The 18,960-nt window shown below is 45.5% G+C and overlaps 2 protein-coding genes across 2 annotated transcripts in view; both read left to right on the top strand.

The window, feature by feature from the left end:
* LOC141207902 (uncharacterized) overlaps positions 1-18,960 on the top strand; it is a 999,716-nt gene that overhangs the window by 778,503 nt on the left and 202,253 nt on the right. Inside the window, exons 2-6 of the mRNA XM_073664463.1 lie at positions 10,302-10,448; positions 10,578-10,757; positions 10,841-10,964; positions 11,048-11,145; positions 11,343-11,433. Of these exons, the coding sequence (XP_073520564.1) occupies positions 10,356-10,448; positions 10,578-10,757; positions 10,841-10,964; positions 11,048-11,145; positions 11,343-11,433 (586 nt within the window). The 5' untranslated portion in view covers positions 10,302-10,355. The remainder of the gene's footprint in view (positions 1-10,301; positions 10,449-10,577; positions 10,758-10,840; positions 10,965-11,047; positions 11,146-11,342; positions 11,434-18,960) is intronic.
* Positions 1,862-18,960, top strand: part of LOC141207896 (gastrula zinc finger protein XlCGF66.1-like) — a 66,923-nt gene continuing 49,824 nt past the window's right edge. The window contains exon 1 of the mRNA XM_073664459.1: positions 1,862-1,922. The gene's annotated coding sequence lies outside the window, so the exon portion shown is untranslated. The remainder of the gene's footprint in view (positions 1,923-18,960) is intronic.

The raw sequence follows: 18,960 nt of genomic DNA, 5'->3' as shown, positions 1-18,960 counted from the left end.
ACAGCTCCGCTCCGTACACACAGCTCCGCTCCGTACACCTCGTAAACACGCGGCTCTGCTCCCTACAACTCATACACGTGCGTCTCTGCTCTGCAGTTCTCTACTCCGTACACCTCGTACACACGACTCCGCTCCATACGCCTCATACACACAGTTCCGCTCCGTAAGCCTCGTACACGCGCGGCTCCGCTCCGTAAGCATCGTACACACGCGTCTCCACTCCGTACACACGCGGCTCCGCTCCGTACACACGCGGCTCCACTCCGTACACCTCGTACACACACGGCTCCGCTCCGTACACCTCGTACACACGCGGCTCCGCTCCGTACACCTCGTACACGCGCGGCTCCGCTCCGTACACCTCGTACACATGCGGCTCTGCTCCGTACACCTCGTACACACATGGCTCCGCTCCGTACACCTCGTACACACTGCTCTGCTCCGTACACCTCGTACACACACGGCTCTGCTCCGTACACCTCGTACACACGCGGGTCTGCTCCGTACACCTCGTACACACGCGGCTCTGCTCCGTACACCTCGTACACACGCGGCTCTGCTCCGTACACCTCGTACACACACGGCTCTGCTCCGTACACCTCGTACACACACGGCTCCGCTCCGTACACCTCGTACACACGCGGCTCCGCTCCGTACACCTCGTACACACGCGGCTCTGCTCCGTACACCTCGTACACACGCGGCTCTGCTCCGTACACCTCGTACACACGCGGCTCTGCTCCGTACACCTCGTACACACATGGCTCCGCTCCGTACACCTCGTACACACTGCTCTGCTCCGTACACCTCGTACACACACGGCTCTGCTCCGTACACCTCGTACACACGCGGGTCTGCTCCGTACACCTCGTACACACGCGGGTCTGCTCCGTACACCTCGTACACACGCGGGTCTGCTCCGTACACCTCGTACACACGCGGCTCTGCTCCGTACACCTCGTACACACGCGGCTCTGCTCCGTACACCTCGTACACACGCGGGTCCGCTCCGTACACCTCGTACACACGCGGCTCCGCTCCGTACACCTCGTATACGCGTGGCTCCGCTCCGTACACCTCGTACACACGCGGCTCCGCTCCGTACACCTCGTACACACACGGCTCCGCTCCGTACACCTCGTACACACGCGGCTCCGCTCCGTACACCTCGTACACGCGTGGCTCTGCTCCGTACACCTCGTACACACGCGGCTCCGCTCCGTACACCTCGTACACGCGGCTCTGCTCCGTACACCTCGTATACGCGTGGCTCCGCTCCGTACACCTCGTACACACGCGGCTCCGCTCCGTACACCTCGTACACACACGGCTCCGCTCCATACACCTCGTACACACGAGGCTCCGCTCCGTACACCTCGTACACGCGTGGCTCCGCTCCGTACACCTCGTACACACGCGGGTCTGCTCCGTACACCTCGTACACGCGCGGCTCTGCTCCGTACACCTCGTACACACGCGGCTCTGCTCCGTACACCTCGTACACACGCGGCTCCGCTCCGTACACCTCGTACACGCGTGGCTCCGCTCCGTACACCTCGTACACACGCGGGTCTGCTCCGTACACCTCGTACACGCGCGGCTCTGCTCCGTACACCTCGTACACACGGCTCCGCTCCGTACACCTCGTACACACGCGGCTCTGCTCCGTACACCTCGTACACACGCGGCTCTGCTCCGTACACCTCGTACACACGCGACTCTGCTACATCCACACTGTAAACCCCTCCTGACCCCACACATAAACTTCAGCTCATCCAGCACCATGACAACCAGCACAGCAGAGTCCAGCATCCACTGAGGCCCCGATCATGTGACCCCTGACTCCTCCCCTCCTGTGACCTCATCACAGCTCCTGTGCGCACAGAGCAGCCATATATGTGGTGGCGGCTCTGCAGGTGGAGGTATGTGGAGACCCCATTACTTGGCGCAGGGGGCATTAACCCTTTCAGCACGGAGACTCTTTTAGGGTCTTTATAAGAATCATAAGGTTTTTGTTCTGTTTCCTGTAATAGATACATACGACCCAACTATGGAGACAGGAAGGGAGGAAACGTATTGTTCTCATAGTACAGGGCCCCTTTACTGCCCCCACAGAGTAATGCCCCCATTATGCCCCTTATGCAGGATGTATGATGCCCCCACAGTGTAATGCCCCCATTATGCCCCTTATGCAGGATGTATGATGCCCCCACACAGTGTAATGCCCCCATTATGCCCCTTATGCAGGATGTATGATGCCCCCACACAGTGTAATGCCCCATTATGCCCCTTATGCAGTATGTATGATGCCCCCACACAGTGTAATGCCCCCATTATGCCCCTTATGCAGTATGTATGATGCCCCCACACAGTGTAATGCCCCCATTATGCCCCTTATGCAGTATGTTTGATGCCCCCACACAGTGTAATACCCCCATTATGCCCTTTATGCAGGATGTATGATGCCCCCACACAGTGTAATGCCCCCATTATGCCCCTTATGCAGTATGAATATCCCCACATAGTGTAATGCCCCCATTATGCCCCTTATACAGGATGTATGATGCCCCACAGTGTAATGCCCCCATTATGCCCCTTATGCAGTACGTATGATGCCCCCACACAGTGTAATGCCCCCATTATGCCCCTTATGCAGGATGTATGATGCCCCCACACAGTGTAATGCCCCCATTATGCCCCTTATGCAGGATGTATGATGCCCCACACAGTGTAATGCCCCCATTATGCCCCTTATGTAGTATGTATGATGCCCCCACACAGTGTAATGCCCCCATTATGCCCCTTATGCAGTATGTATGATGCCCTCATACAGTGTAATGCCCCCATTATGCCCCTTATACAGGATGTATGATGCCCACATTATGCCCCTCATGCAGTATGTATGATGCCCCCACACAGTGTAATGCCCCCATTATGCCCCTTATGCAGTATGTTTGATGCCCCCACACATTGTAATGCCCCCATTATGCCCCTTATGCAGTATGTTTGATGCCCCCACACATTGTAATGCCCCCATTATGCCCCTTATGCAGTATGTTTGATGCCCCCACACATTGTAATGCCCCCATTATGCCCTTTATGCAGGATGTATGATGCCCCCCACACAGTTTAATGTTCAGGGATGTACTAAAAAGAATGAAGATCAGGAATAAATAAAAAGAATGAACATAAAAACTTACAGGTCCAAACATATGGAGAGATATTATGGATTTCTAGTGTATCTTGCACATGGGATGAACATGAAATATATCAGGATTACCAGGGAATGAACACATTCCATATAAACAGGTGTATATTCTGTTCCTACACTACCACCATCCCCCCACACACAGTATAATATTTCCACAGTCCCGCCTGAGGTCCTACAGTTGGAATAAGTCCTGAGGTCCTGCAGTTGGAATAATCCCTCTGGGATTGGTTTTCCCTTTGGCTGGTCCCCTACATGTATACCCTCGAGCATGTATACATGCATGTAATGGAGCAGGCCTTACTTGATATCGAGGCTTTGTACAGTAATATACCGCATGAGGACGGTATCAGAGGAGTAAGTCGTTTCTTGAAATCAAGATCAATAGAGTGTAGTAGACATAATGACTTCATGGAGGATCTTCTAAAACTCACACTTACTCCCAACATATTTCTTTTTGACAGGAAGTACTTCCACCAGTTCAGGGGTACTGCGATGGGGAGCCCCTGTGCCCCCTCGTATGCTAACCTATTCCTGGGCTCATAGGAGGAAACCACAATATTCAGGGATGATCATAAGTGGTGGCATCCATATATTGGGGTATGATATAGATATATTGACAACATTTTTATCATCTGGTCAGGGACGAGTGAGCAATTTCTTGAATTTGTCAGGGAACTCAATACCCATAGAGTGGGACTTAGATTTATATCAGAGTTTAATTATTACCAGTTGCCTTTCCTGGATGTACCAATCAAGAAAGTACGGGATGGGACCCTAGGGCCACTCATCTACCATTAACCTATGAGCACTAATAAACTATTAAATTACTAAAAAAAAAAAAACAAGCAATATCCATGGGGCCAATTTTTACAGTTGAGTAGAAACTGCTCTAATGTCACAGATATTAATATACAGGCAATAGACATGAACACCAGATTCAAGGAATAAGGTACCCACTGTTTATTTTGGATTCCGCACGATTGTTTGCAGAAAAACTGGAGAGACAGACACTCCCCCATGCCTAACCAAGACACCAAGAAAAATATGGGATAACACAAGTAATAGAAACTTGTCACAATCACAGTGACCGTATCTTTAATATCCTCAGAAAACACTAGTATGTACTTGTGGTCGACCCGGACCTGAGGGTGCTGTGGGATCTACTCCCACACCGTAGGAATTAGCACGAGCACTCGGTCTCCTGGATTGAATTGGATCACTCTGGCTGACCGGTTGTAGACTCTTGCATGAGCTTCTTGTGCCTGGAGGAGATGTTCTTTCATAATGGGCATCACCTTCGCAATCCTCTCCTGCATCAGAGCGACGTGCTCGATAACGCTCCTGTGGGGCGACACCTCCGCTTCCTAGGTTTCCTTTGCAACATCCAGGAGACCCCGCGGATGTCAACCATACAGGAGTTCGAATGGCTAGAACCCTGTAGAGACCTGTGGAACCTCTCGGATGGAGAACAAGAGATACGGTAGGAGACAATCCCAGTCTCTGCGGCCCTTTCTATGGCCTTTCTCAGCATACTCTTCAGAGTCTTGTTAAACCTTTCGAGAGTCTTACACTGAAGTCCTCACCTGGGAGAATTGCAGGACTTTGCATAACTCCCTCATCACCTTACTCATAAAGGGAGTTCCCTGGTCGGTGAGTATCTCCCTTTGGTGAGCCTGTTCGGGGGAAAAACTATGGACTAACTCGCAGGCTATACTCTTTGCGATGGAGTCTCTCAATGGAATCGCTTCAGGAAAGCGTGTGGCATAGTCCAGGATAACCAATATACACTGCTCAAAGAAATAAAGGGAACACTCAAATAACACATCCTAGATCTGAATGAATGAAATATTCTCATTGAATACTTTGTTCTGTACAAAGTTGAATGTGCTGACAACAAAATCACACAAAAATCATCAATGGAAATCAAATGTATTAACCAATGGAGGCCTGTATTTGGAGTCACCCCCAAAATTAAAGTGGAAAAACACACTACAGGCTGATCCAACTTTGATGTAATGTCCTTAAAACAAGTCAAAATGAGGCTCAGTGTTGTGTGTGGCCTCCACGTGCCTGTTTGACCTCCCTACAATTCCTGGGCATGCTCCTGATGAGGCGGCGAATGGTCTCCTGTGGGATCTCCTCCCAGACCTGGACTAAAGCATCCGCCAACTCCTGGACAGTCTGTGGTGCAATGTGACGGTGGATGGAGCGAGACATGATGTCCCAGATGTGCTCAATCGGATTCAGGTCTGGGGAACAGGCAGGCCAGTCCATAGTTTCAATGCCTTCATCTTGCAGGAACTGCTGACACACTCCAGCCACATGAGGTCTGACATTGTCCTGCATTAGGAGGAACCCGGAGCCAACCGCACCAGCATATGGTCTCACAAGGGGTCTGAGGATCTCATCTCGGTACCTAATGGCAGTCAGGCGACCTCTGGCGAGCACATGGAGGGCTGTGCGGCCCTCCAAAGAAATGCCACCCCACACCATTACTGACCCACTGCCAAACCAGTCATGCTGAAGGATGTTGCAGGCTGCAGATCGCTCTCCACGGCATCTCCAGACTCTGTCACATCTGTCACATGTGCTCAGCGTGAACCTGCTTTCATCTGAGAAGAGCACAGGGTGCCAGTGGCGACTTTACCAATCCTGGTGTTCTTTGGCAAATGCCAAACGTCCTGCACGGTGTTGGGCTGTGAGCACAACCCCCATCTGTGGATGTCGGGCCCTCATATCACCCTCATGGAGTCGGTTTCTAACCGTTTGTGCAAACACATGCACATTTGTGGCTTGCTGGAGGTCATTTTGCAGGGCTCTGGCAGTGCTCCTCCTGTTCATCCTTGCACAAAGGAGGAGGTAGCGGTCCTGCTGCTGGGTTGTTGATCTCCTACAGCCCCCTTCACGTCTCCTGGTGTACTGGCCTGTCTCCTGGTAGCGCCTCCAGCCTCTGGACACTACGCTGACAGACACAGCAAACCTTTTTGCCACAGCTCGCATTGATGTGCTATCCTGAAGAAGATCCCACAGGAGACCATCTGCAACCTCATCAGGAGCATGCCCAGGCATTGTAGGGAGGTCATACAGGCACGTAGAGGCCACACACAATACTGAGCCTCATTTTGACTTGTTTTAAGGACATTACATCAAAGTTGGAGCAGCCTGTAGTGTGTTTTTCCACTTTCATTTTGGGGGTGGCTCCAAATCCAGGCCCCCATTGGTTAATAAATTTGATTTCATTGATGATTTTTGTGTGATTTTGTTGTCAGCACATTCAACTTTGTACAGAACAAAGTATTCAATGAGAATATTTCATTCATTCAGATCTAGGATGTGTTATTTGAGTGTTCCGTTTATTTTTTTGAGCAGTGTATATTGATGTTGCCCACGAGCAGATTCAATCAGGGGACCAACCAATTTCCATAGCAATCCTCTTGAATGCTCTACAATAATCGGCAAAGGCACAAGGCGACTTCGAAAGTGAGAGGTGGGGGCAGTTAACTGGCTTGTAGGGCAAGACTTGCAATACTTACATCCTGGCCAATAGAACCTCTGCACAATCTGTTCCTGCGTTTTTTCCACTCCCAGATATCCCCCCAAGACATGTCAATGGGCCATGTCCAACACCTTCTGTCTATAGGGGCCCGGCACTATTAACTGCTCCACTCGCTCCTCCCTCACTTTCTTGACCCGGTACAACGACTCCCCACTCATCATAAAATGGGGAAACCTTGTGTCAGCCCCCAGCTCCTGTGTAACCCCATTTATAACAGTGACATTATTAAAGGCTTCCTTCAGAGTTAGGTCCCTATGTTGGGCAAACCCAAAATTCTCGCTGGTCACCCCTAACTCCGGAATGGCAGACACAAAAGGGAAACCTGTCTGACTCTGGGTGTGGTGATACCTCCTCAGGGTTAACTGGTTTCTTATCTGAGCCAGCGAACCCGGAACTCTTCCCCCACACATCCCAAAACAAACAAAAGTCCCAGCCTATAGTAATAGGGTGCAACAAGTCCTGAACGACGCCGACCTTGTGGGACTCCGTACCGTGAGCCATTTCAATGTCTACTCTGGCCATGGGGTAGTCCTTAGCATCACCATGAATGCACCGAACGCCAACTTTTTTTCCCTGGGATCATTTGAAGAGGAAGGGTGGCCATTATAAGGGTCACCAGACTCCCGGATTCTAGCAGTGCTGTTACCTCCTGTCCGTTCACCTTCACAGGACATGCTTGTGGCCCCTCGCTGGGTTGACACTTCACACTGCAGGTCGGATAAGCATAATATGAACAATGGCGTCCTATGCTGCAGTCCATCGGCTCAGCGGACAACGGGCGGCTATATGGCCTGGGCCGTGGCACCTCCAGTAAACAACATCACCTGTAGGGACCTTAGGCTCCACCTCCCCCACCCCTTTGGACCTTGAATGGCCCACCCCCTTTTCAGTCTCAACCCCCTGTTGGGAACCCCAGTATGGAGTGGGCTGCCTTCCCAAGGAACCTTCAACCCCCTGGTATCTCTCGACCAGTCCAACCAGGTCATCCGCATTCCAAGGATCACCCTGGGCAACCCAAGTCTGTATGGGCCTTGGCAGGGAGTGCACAAACCGGTCCATCACCACCCGCTCTACCATCTGCGCAGGTGTAGGGGAATCCGGTACCAGCAACTTCTGGACCAGGTGCAACAGGTCAAACATTTGGAAGCGAGGTGGTTTGTCCCGATGATTACCCCAGCGGTGAACCCACTGCTCCCTGATAGTCATTGTCACCCCCAAGTGGGCGAGAATCTCAGTTTTTAGCTTGCCATACCCTTTGGCGTCCTGCAAAGCTAAATCATAGTACACCTTCTGGGGCTCTCCCGTCAAGTATGGTGCCAATACCTCAGCCCACTGCTCTGGCATAAGTTTCTCCCTCTCAGCGACCCTTTCAAACACCGTTAGGAAGGCCTGAACGTTATCCACCAAGGTCATTTTCTGCAATGCCCATTGTGACATCCAGAATTAGTGCTGTTGCAGAGTGTGACATGCAGAAGTAGTGCTGTTGCTTTAAAAGCATTCAGCAACTATTAGCAGTAACACAAGCACATGAGACAGGAAGTGTTGTGCTCCAGAAGCATCCAGCAACTAGAGGGGTTAACACAGTCACAGGAGTACAGTGTCCATTTTAGGACATGATCAGATATCAAAATCAAACATCATAATGATGTCAGTTTGAGGCTAAATACCCTGTCTGACAAATGTTTCTCACAAGTGACTTTGATAAGTGACTTTTACAACTGTAATAATAATAATAAAAAAAGTCACTGTTCGCTGATGGGACTTGAACCTAAAATTCTGTATCCAGACACCAGTGCACTAACCACTGAGCTATTAACTCAGTTGAAGAAACCTAGGAGTTCCATGTGGTTATATGATTTTCAGTGCAAATCTGATTGAAACTCATTGGGACTTATGCACAGACTGCAAGCAAGCCAAATTCAAATGATGTTTGATTTTGATGTGCGAGTCTGATGTGTGACTTTCTTCAAACATCAGAATCAGAATCACAATGACTTTTAGTCACCCTGAGTATTTTCATGGTTGATCTCATAAGACAAGAAAAGCTGCCAGTTACTATTACTTGCCTGGATAGCTCAATGGTAAGGCATCAGCCTCTGAAACTAAAGTGTCACTGTTCAAATCCCAATAGAAATATTATTATTATTATTATTTTTTTAACTATCCATATTTAGCACACAAACTACAGGGGTGTTTTACTTTTTAATATCTGACATTTTGATTGTCATCCTGACGTGTTAAGAGTTTCAGACAAGCTGTCTATTTGCATGGTAAATTACATAGCCAAAGTAAATTGGGAGGCACTAATTTACTACATATCTATTTCCAAGTGACTGTTCATTTGCATAATTTCTTAAAGGGGTCAAATAATAACATTTCTTTATTGTCAATTTTTCTTTCCATCCACCCAAGAACTGGCTGCAAACTCCCAATTTACTTTTGCTATGTAATTATTATTATATATCACTACCTAAATAATCAAATAATGAACCTACAGCTTAATGGTAAGGCATCTGTGTCACATAGTTTTGGTTTGAAAGGATAATAGTAGTAATAATAATAATATAATTAATAATAAAAAGTTCAGTGTCCCTACAGGTTTTTCTTGGCTTATGAGATTAACCATGATAATACTCAGGGGGTCTAAAAGTAATTGTGATTCTTATTCTGATGTATGAGAAAAGTCGTCAGATATTAAAGCCAAGCATCAGTGAAATTTGTGTGCTCGCCAACATCATTTAAAAAACAAAAGTTTATTTTTTCTGCACCAGGGATTTAAACTCAGAACTAGTGATGGGCGAGCACTAAAATGCTCGGGTGCTCCATGCTCGGGTTGAGCACATTGGAATACTCGGGTGCTCGACCCAAGCAACGAGCCCAATGTAAGTCTATGGGAAACGCAAGCATTTTTCAGGCGGATCCCCCCGGCGGTCTGTTTTTGATCAAAAATAGCATGAAAGCTATCCCACCATGGCAAGGTGAACCCATTCGGGATAGTCCTACTCTGTATAATATTAAAAACCTTACCATGTGTCAACGCCTCAAACTTCTGTGTGTGAATCAAACATGAGATCTAATGTGATAGAAGATTACAGTCCAGGGAAGATGGGAAACATTCATATAGACGACCGGTGGAGATGTAGTCAGTGACAGACTCTGGCTAAATATGTTTCTAAAGCCATAGTAGAAGATGAAGATGTTGTCCTCCTCATGAAGTAATTATTTCTCATGTCCTGTATAATGAATATCTCCTGCAGTATTGCTAATGCCGATTCCAGTGTCGGTAAATGAGACGAGAATTAGCTTTATGGCAGATGAGTCTTTGAGAAACGTGTTCAGCTGCAGACTCCAAGCAAGAAACTGCTTGTTGTCTGTGGCCTAAAATATATAGGTTTTATTACTAGATGTAAAGAAGAAAACTAAATACTGTAAAATAATAAATCTCCTCATATGTTTCCCTTTATTATCTCCAGTAATTGTATTATTACACAGGATTTTTATGATGTTACATCGGCTCATCATCTTCTCATTTAGGTCCCTACAATATCAGATCCTCTCAGTGAAGATCAATTAAAGAGAATTTTCCTTATGGAATCATCAAAGATGGATATGGATAGAGACAAGATGGCAGAGAGGATATTACACCTCACCCTAGAGATCCTCTTCCGGCTTACTGGAGAGGTGAGAGATTCTGATGACGTCACATTACATCATTCTTATCTATGGGAATAACAGATGGACAGAACTGGAGAGGTGAGGACTCTGGAAATGTCTGTAGTGAGATTTATTAATGTGTCTCTCCATAACCAGGATTACACAATAGTGAAGAAGACCTCTAGTGAGCGCTGTCAGGTCCATGTGTCTGAGGGATGGGGAAGACCCCTGAGCCCAATCACGGAGCTTCCACCTCACCCCCTGATACATGAGGACATCAATGACCAGAAGATCCTAGAACTCACCTACAAGATGATTGAGCTGCTAACTGGAGAGGTGACACTGCTGGGAATGCTGGGATATTATACAGTAACGCTATGGAGGGATCGGGGGGATGACGGTATCATTGTATGTGTCAGGTTCCTATAAGATGTCAGGATGTCACTGTCTATTTCTCCATGGAAGAGTGGGAGTATTTAGAAGGACACAAAGATTTGTACAAAGACGTCATGATGGAGGTTCCTCAGCCCCTCACATCACCAGGTAATAGGACAGGACTAAATACACACGACCTATAATTATCTGTATGTAAAGAATGAATTCAGTCCCTTATGTGTTTCCTCCAGATCTATCCAGTAAGAGGACAACACCAGAGAGATGTCCACGTCCTCTTCTTCCACTGGACTGCAAACAAGAAGATCCCAGTGTTCCTCAGGATCATCAGGTAGATGGAGAGAAGCTATCATGAGATCTCCCCTATGATGTGTAGACGGCTGTGAAGGTCTTGTGCTCAGTCTTGTTTTATCCACCAGTATTTTGTGTTTTCTATTTGTGTAATGAGAACGGTGGAGATGGCAGGATTACAGCCGATCATAGATGTGACTTCTCATCTGCTTGTGACTTTTACAATATTTGTTTCAGGGTGAAGATCTGACCTATATTAATACTATAGAGGCATATGTGAGGGGTGATGAGCGGTGTAAAGAGGAGATTCCTACATATGACCACCCAGGTGAGTAGTGACCACTAAATGCAGAGAAGTCACAGATTCTTCTCAGTCACCGGCTGTGGCTGCTTTATCAGTGGTGGAGTCCGGCCGTATCACAATCGTGTGATCACCATTTTGCCTCTAAACCACAACATTCTCCTCCACCCAAAACTGTTCAAATGATTTTGGGCATTGAAACCATTTTCCATAGAACTTACAAACTGGAGGATCCACCTACCCCCTGTGATTAGGAGACGTTACCTGCCCAGATCTGTAAACCACAAAGCCAGAAAATCACTTGAAGAAAAATATTATGATGGGACTGTAAGAGAAAGCGGATGGTAATGATGGTGTTGGCTTCCTAGATCCCTGATATCTTATTGGATGAATCTACCTTCTCTCCCTTCTGTGCTGCTGAATGTCCTCATATGGTCCCTACAAGACCAGGTCTAGTCTTTCTGGCCAAACTTCACTTTTATGATTTACAACATTAAATTTGCAGTGAGGGCCAAGTGTGAATTTCTGTACAATAACAACAGAGTTTCCCTTTATCGTGACTTTTTAATTTCTTTTAAAACCGACTAACTTCAAACCAGATTGTGATAAACTAAACAAAAGCAAACATTACACCTGTGCCATGATATCTCTCTAAGCTAAATTTAAGACACCTCAGCTCTGCACTATTATGAAAAGTTCTCTTTGAAAATCTAATATTTCTTCTTGAAACTCATCTGACAGAAAATATTATCCCTTACGATAGTTTAGATTACTAAGAGCCACCGAACCCCATACTCCAATTACCCCAGAGAGGTTTCACGACTAGTTACTCACTACTTACTGATGGAGACTGTTGAGTTTGATCATTTCAGTAGATGTGTTCTTGTCTATAGTCACAGTTTTTGAGTACAGTAGTTAGTGCCCAAAATACTCTGATTTAACCCCTTCCTGAAGCCAGTTTTGTGTTCCTATCTGGGCCCATTTTTCAAATCTGACGTGTGTCACTTTATATGGTGATAATTTTGGAATTCTTCACAAAGGATAATAGGAAACAAATGGACCTTACAAATAATATTCTAACTTCTCTTGAATCTGACAATACCCCATATACGGTTGTACACTACTGTCTGGGCACGTGGCAGGTTAAGAAGGGAAGGAGCGCCATTTAGCTATTTGAATGCAGATTTTGCTGGGATAGTGTGCGGACACAATGTATTGGGGGCACTGTTCATAGTCACCTGGGACCTCAAAAGATGGCTACCACAAACAGGCTTGGCACTATCTACTCCATTTTCCAGATACCAGGGTTTGCCTTGCTCATCATCCTTTAACCCCTCTACATGGATTTGGACTTAGACAGAGACCCCCTAAGCTTGGGCCACAGTGTTACCTAATGTTCTGTGGTGTGAGATGGCAAGAACAATAGACAGATAGCAGAGTCAAAACATGGAGGTCAGAGAAAATACAAAATCACACAAAAGTAGTCAGTAAATGGGCCGAGGTCACAACAGAAACAAATACACAAGCCGGGAGCTGAGCACAGAGGACTGAACCAGAGGAGGACAAGGCTGTATCTGGCAGCTTCCAGCAATATGCTTCCAGCTTTAGTAGGGTGCGGTGCTTTCCAGTTGGCTGAAGCAGGGAGCAGATTACTCCAGCTGGACAGCACACACACCCATACTGCCAGATTGGATGGTACTACTGGTCCCAGGCACCCTAATCTTAGTGGTGGACAGAGACTGCGCCGCCCAGAGCTTCTGGTTTTGACGTCTCCTCCATCACCAGCGCCGCCTGCAGAATGAATAAGGCGGCTCCTGGTGACAGAAGCAGACATCCCAGGAGCAGATCCCAGAGGAGATGGGACACACCATTTACAGAAGCCCTAATGTGACCAAAATGCAGAAAACCAGAGCAGTAGAAATCCCCATAAAGTGACTCCATTTTGGAAATTATAACCCTCAGTGAATTAATCTATAGGAGCAGTGACTATTTTGACTCCACAGTCACTTTCCGGATATTAGCACGCAGTGGATGTTGGAGATTGAAAATTACAAATATATAATTTTATTACCCAACACATAGTGCCCAGATTGTGCTCCAGGAGACACACACCATCAATTAAGTGGGTTCTTCTCATTATAGTAATGCCGAATACATGGAGGCTAAATGTGGTTTGGGCGCACTGCAAGGCTCTGAAGAGAGGGGGAGATCTGACTTTGGGAGAGTGGATATTGCTGGATTGGTTTATGGAAGCCATGTTGCTTTTCAAAAGCCTTTGAGCCACTAATAATGTGGAAACCTCTGTTTTTCCATTGACAGATGATGGACCTGAGTGGGGACTTGTTTTTTGTGAGATGAGTAGAAGTTTTTATTGATATTATTTTCACCTACATAACATTGTTTGGTGGCTTTTTATTCCATATTTGGGAGGCAGAATTAACAAACAGTTGAACACTACGATCCACTGGTTCATCCTATGAGGTTTTCTATTAGACTGTGAACTGTCATTGTCTTGATGAATAATGACGGCTAACATAGGGCAAAATTTAAAAAAAATCACAGAAAAAGATACAGCCTTACTAACACCAAATCATATAACAAATGCACTAGCAGGATGCCGCAGACCCCCATGATAAAGGTGGGGGCTGCGCAGGTGCAAAATACTTATGGGGCAACCACTCACAATCATACCAATTCATGGAAGGGGTGGTTGCCTAGTATTAAAGATGCACACAGAAGAAGCTTGCATAGGACGCCAGTCACACATGTAGGTTTGATGCACAGTGTCTGGCTTAGCCTAATGATGCCCATACTATTACATCAGGAGGGCTGCCCAGCACTATATAAGTGCACCCCACATGGACAGACACCCCAGTAAACCCAACCAACACTAAAATGCTAATGCATTTGTTATCTGATTTGGTGTTGGTAAGGCTGATTTTTTTCTGTGATGTTTTCTTGGTAAATAATGATACTTTTACATAAAGTACATTTTTACGGAGAGTTTAAGTAAAAATATTCAACAATATAAATTTTAAGGATATGTTATTCATAAATAATAATTGGTTTTCTTCTTGGCAGATGACTGTACCAGGAGATCAGAGGAACAGCTGACATCTTCAATTTTTAAATCTGATGATCTTGGGATCCCACAGGATACAATTGAAGTGAATGCCATTAACCCAGATATCCCATCACCCCTTCACAGCAAAGATCTGTCACCTGATCCTTTGAAACACGTCCTGTCTTCTGATTCATTATTGACTACTAAGGAAAATCAAAGTCACAAAATAAGCATTAAAAAACAAATTGCTCCTAAAGCAAAGAAGCCATTTTCACATTCAGAATATGGAAATAGTTTTTCCCTCGAAAAGTCTTTTCTTAAACATCAAAAAATTCACACAGCAGAGAATAGATTTTCTTGTTTCAAGTGTGGGAAATTTTTTAACCAGAAATCAGATCTTGTTAATCACCAGAGAACTCACACAGAGGAGAAGCCATTTTCTTGTTCAGAAAGTGAAAAATGTTTTACAGAGAAATCAAGTTTAATCAAATATCAGAGAACTCACACAGGAGAGAAGCCTTTTTGCTGTTCAGAATGTCAGAAATGTTTTAACCAGAAATCAAATTTGGTTAATCACCAGAGGACTCACACAGGGGAGAAGCCTTTTTTCTGTTCGGAATGTGAAAAATGTTTTAGCCAGAAATCAGGTTTGGTTAAGCACCAGAGAATTCACACAGGGGAGAAGCCTTTTTTCTGTTCAGAATGTGGAAAATATTTTAGCTGGAAATCAGGTTTAGTTGAGCACAAGAGAATTCACACAGGGGAGAAGCCTTTTTCCTGTTCAAAATGTGGGAAATGTTTTAGCCGGAAATCAGTTTTGGTTAATCACCAGAAAAGTCACACAGGGGAGAAGCCTTTTTCCTGTTCAGAATGTGGGAAATGTTTTATCCAGAAATCAGATTTGGTTAAGCACAACAGAACTCACACAGGGGAGAAGCCTTTTTGCTGTTCAGAATGTGGGAAATGTTTTAGCTGGAAATCAGATTTGGTTAATCACCAGAGAAATCACACAGGGGAGAAGCCTTTTTCCTGTTCAGAATGTGGGAAGTATTTTAGCTGGAAATCAGGTTTGGTTATACACCAGAGAAATCACACAGTGGAGAAGCCTTTTTCTTGTTCAGAATGTGGGAAATGTTTTGTGAAAAAATCATCACTTCTTAGTCACCAGAGAACTCACACAGACGAGAAGCCATTTTCATGTTCTTAATGTGGGAAATGTTTTACACGGAAATCAACTCTTAACAAACTTCATAGAAGTCACACAGGGGAGAAGCCTTTTACATTTTTAACCGAAAATTGTATCTTCATAAAGGGGTTTTCCACTACTAGGACAACTCCTTCTCATTCCTCATGTTTGGCCTTGTTAAAATAAAAACACTCATACGCACTTACTGTTCTGGCGCCGTTCCATTGGTGTCACAACTTGCGTTTCCGTAAGGCTGTTACATCACACAAGATTGTTACATCACACAATCCTGCTGCCAATCAACGCCACCTTCAGACGTATTGTACATCAACAGGAAGGACATGGCCTGGACATAGCACCAAGAGAACGCACACACTGAAAGCACTCTCTTCTCTCTTCAGACCGTGTTCTTGGGTGAATTATAAGCAATTTACAGCCTCAAACATGACTTTCGATATGGGAAAGAAAGAAGAGATCAGAGGTTAATCTGAGATCCTCCACCTCCGTCAGCATGTCTGGTATGCAGCATTTCTTATGGAAGGTCTTATCTTCCTGCTCCGGAGCTATTACTGCCTCACCTAAGCATGGAAAAAGAAGCAGTCTTAACCCTCATGATGACAGACAGCTCAGGCTTGTAAGTCTTGCACCAACTTCTCTCTTAATGTAGGCCTCACAAGAAAACAGCTCCACAAATCTCCCTGTACTCTCACCAAAGCCCCCATACTGAGCAGTGCTTGCTTCACAGGGACATTTACCCCCCAACCACAGGTTATTCTGATATGGGGAACGCCATAATTTATTTGTATATCAGATTACGTCTATCCCTACTAAAGAAGATATGGAGCAATATATTCAGAGGCTGGAGACTACATACAATACTGAAATACGTCCCCTCACTTCTATCCTGTCACAGCTTACTGACAAGGTACAGGGATTAGAGGATAATGTCGTCCAAGTTAGAGGCCATCATAATGCTCAGAAACTAACACTGGATCTTCACAGCCAGTAAATAAACCATCTGTTTAATATGGTTGATGATGAAGAAAATCGCAATAATATCTGCACAAGTGATTATGCCAACACTGCGATCATTATTCAATAATATCCTTGGTGATCCTATTGATAAGGAGCTGGAGATTGAAAAAAGCGCACCATACAATAGGCAATCATGGCCCAGATCCTGAGTGTCCAAGGGACATTATCTGTCGCATACATTTTTTCAATGTAAAATAGGCCATTGTGAGGAAAGCAGAGGAGTTGGGTCCTTGTGATTTCAATGGAAAACGCATATAATTGCTCACATACAGTACAGACGAAAAGTTTGGACACACCTTCTCATTTAAATTTTTTTCTGTATTTTTATGACTATGAAAATTGTACATTCACACTTAAGGCATCAAAACTATGAATTAACACGTGGAATTATATACTTAACAAAAAAGTGTGAAACAACTGAAAATATGTCTTATATTCTAGGTTCTTCAAAGTAGCCACCTTTTGCTTTGATGACAGCTTTGCACACTCTTGGCATTCTCTTGATGAGCTTCAAGTGGTAGTCACCCGAAATGGTCTTCCAACAATCTTGAAGGAGTTCCCAGAGATGCTTAGCACTTGTTGCCCTTTTGCCTTCACTCTGCGGTCCAGCTCACCCCAAACCATCTCAATTGGGTTGAGGTCTGGTGACTGTGGAGGCCAGGTCATCTGGCGTAGCACCCCATCACTCTCCTTCTTGGTCAAATAGCCCTTACACAGCATGGAGGTGTATTTGGGGTCCTTGTCCTGTTGAAAAATAAATGATGGTCCAACTAAACGCAAACCGGATGGAATAGCATGCCGCTGCAAGTTGCTGTGGTAGCCATGCTGGTTCAGTATGCCTTAAATTTTGAATAAATCCCCAACAGTGTCACCAGAAAAGCACCATCACACCTCCTCCTCCATGCTTCACGGTGGGAACCAGGCATGTAGAGTCCATCCGTTCACCTTTGCGAAAAATTGGGCAAACTTTGAAAGTGTCCCCAAGTGCAGTTGCAAAAACCATCAAGCGCTACAAAGAAACTGGCTCACGTGAGGACTGCCACAGGAAAGGAAGACCAAGAGTCACCTCTGCTTCTGAGGATAAGTTTATCCGAGTCACCAGCCTCAGAAATCGCAGGTTAACAGCAGCTCAGATTAGAGACCAGGTCAATGCCACACAGAGTTCTAGCAGCAGACACATCTCTTCAACAACTGTTAAGAGGAGACTTTGTGCAGCAGGCCTTCATGGTAAAATAGCTGCTAGGAAACCACTGCTAAGGACAGGCAACAAGCAGAAGAGACTTGTTTAGGCTAAATAACACAAGGAATGGCCATTAGACCAGTGGAAATCTGTGCTTTGGTCTGATGAGTCCAAATTTGAGATCTTTGGTTCCAACCACCGTGTCTTTGTGCGATGCAGAAAAGGTGAACGGATGGACTCTACATGCCTGGTTCCCACTGTGAAGCATGGAGGAGGTGTGATGGTGTGGGGGTGCTTTGCTGGTGACACTGTTGGGGATTTATTCAAAATTGAAGGCATACTGAACCAGCATGGCTACCACAGCATCTTGCAGCGGCATGCTATTCCATCCGGTTTGCGTTTAGTTGGACCATCATTTATTTTTCAACAGGCAATGACCCCAAACACACCACCAGGTTGTGTAAGGGCTATTAGACCAAGAAGGAGAGTGATGGGGTGCTACGCCAGATGACCTGGCCTCCACAGTCACCAGACCTGAACAGAATCGAGATGGTTTGGGGTGAGCTGGACCGCAGAGTGAAGGCAAAAGGGCCAACAAGTGCTAAGCATCTCTGGGGACGCCTTCAAGATTGTTGGAAGACCATTTCCGGTGACTACCTCTTGAAGCTCATCAAGAGAATGCCAAGAGTGTGCAAAGCAGTCATCAAAGCAAAAGGTGGCTACTTTGAAGAATCTAGAATAGAAGACATATTTTCAGTTGTTTCACACTTGCTTGTTAAGTATATAATTCCATATGTGTTAATTCATAGTTTTGATGCCTTCAGTGTGAATGTACACTTTTCATAGTCATGAAAATACAGAAAAATCTTTAAATGAGAAGGTGTGTCCAAACTTTTGGTCTGTACTGTATCTCTCTGATTTAAGGGCATAAAAATTCAAATTTTGAAAATTGCAAAATTTTCAAAATTTTTGCCCAATTTCCGTTTTTTTCACAAATAAACGCAAGTGATATTGAAGAAATTTTACCACAATCATGAAGTACAATATGCCACGAAAAAACAATCTCAGAATCAGGGGGATCCGTTGAAG

The sequence above is a fragment of the Phyllobates terribilis genome, unplaced genomic scaffold (assembly GCF_046119375.1).
Source record: "Phyllobates terribilis strain yellow unplaced genomic scaffold, ASM4611937v1 Scaffold_167__1_contigs__length_4167997, whole genome shotgun sequence".
Lineage (NCBI taxonomy): Eukaryota > Metazoa > Chordata > Amphibia > Anura > Dendrobatidae > Phyllobates > Phyllobates terribilis.
This window is presented reverse-complemented; position numbering and strand designations above follow the sequence as displayed.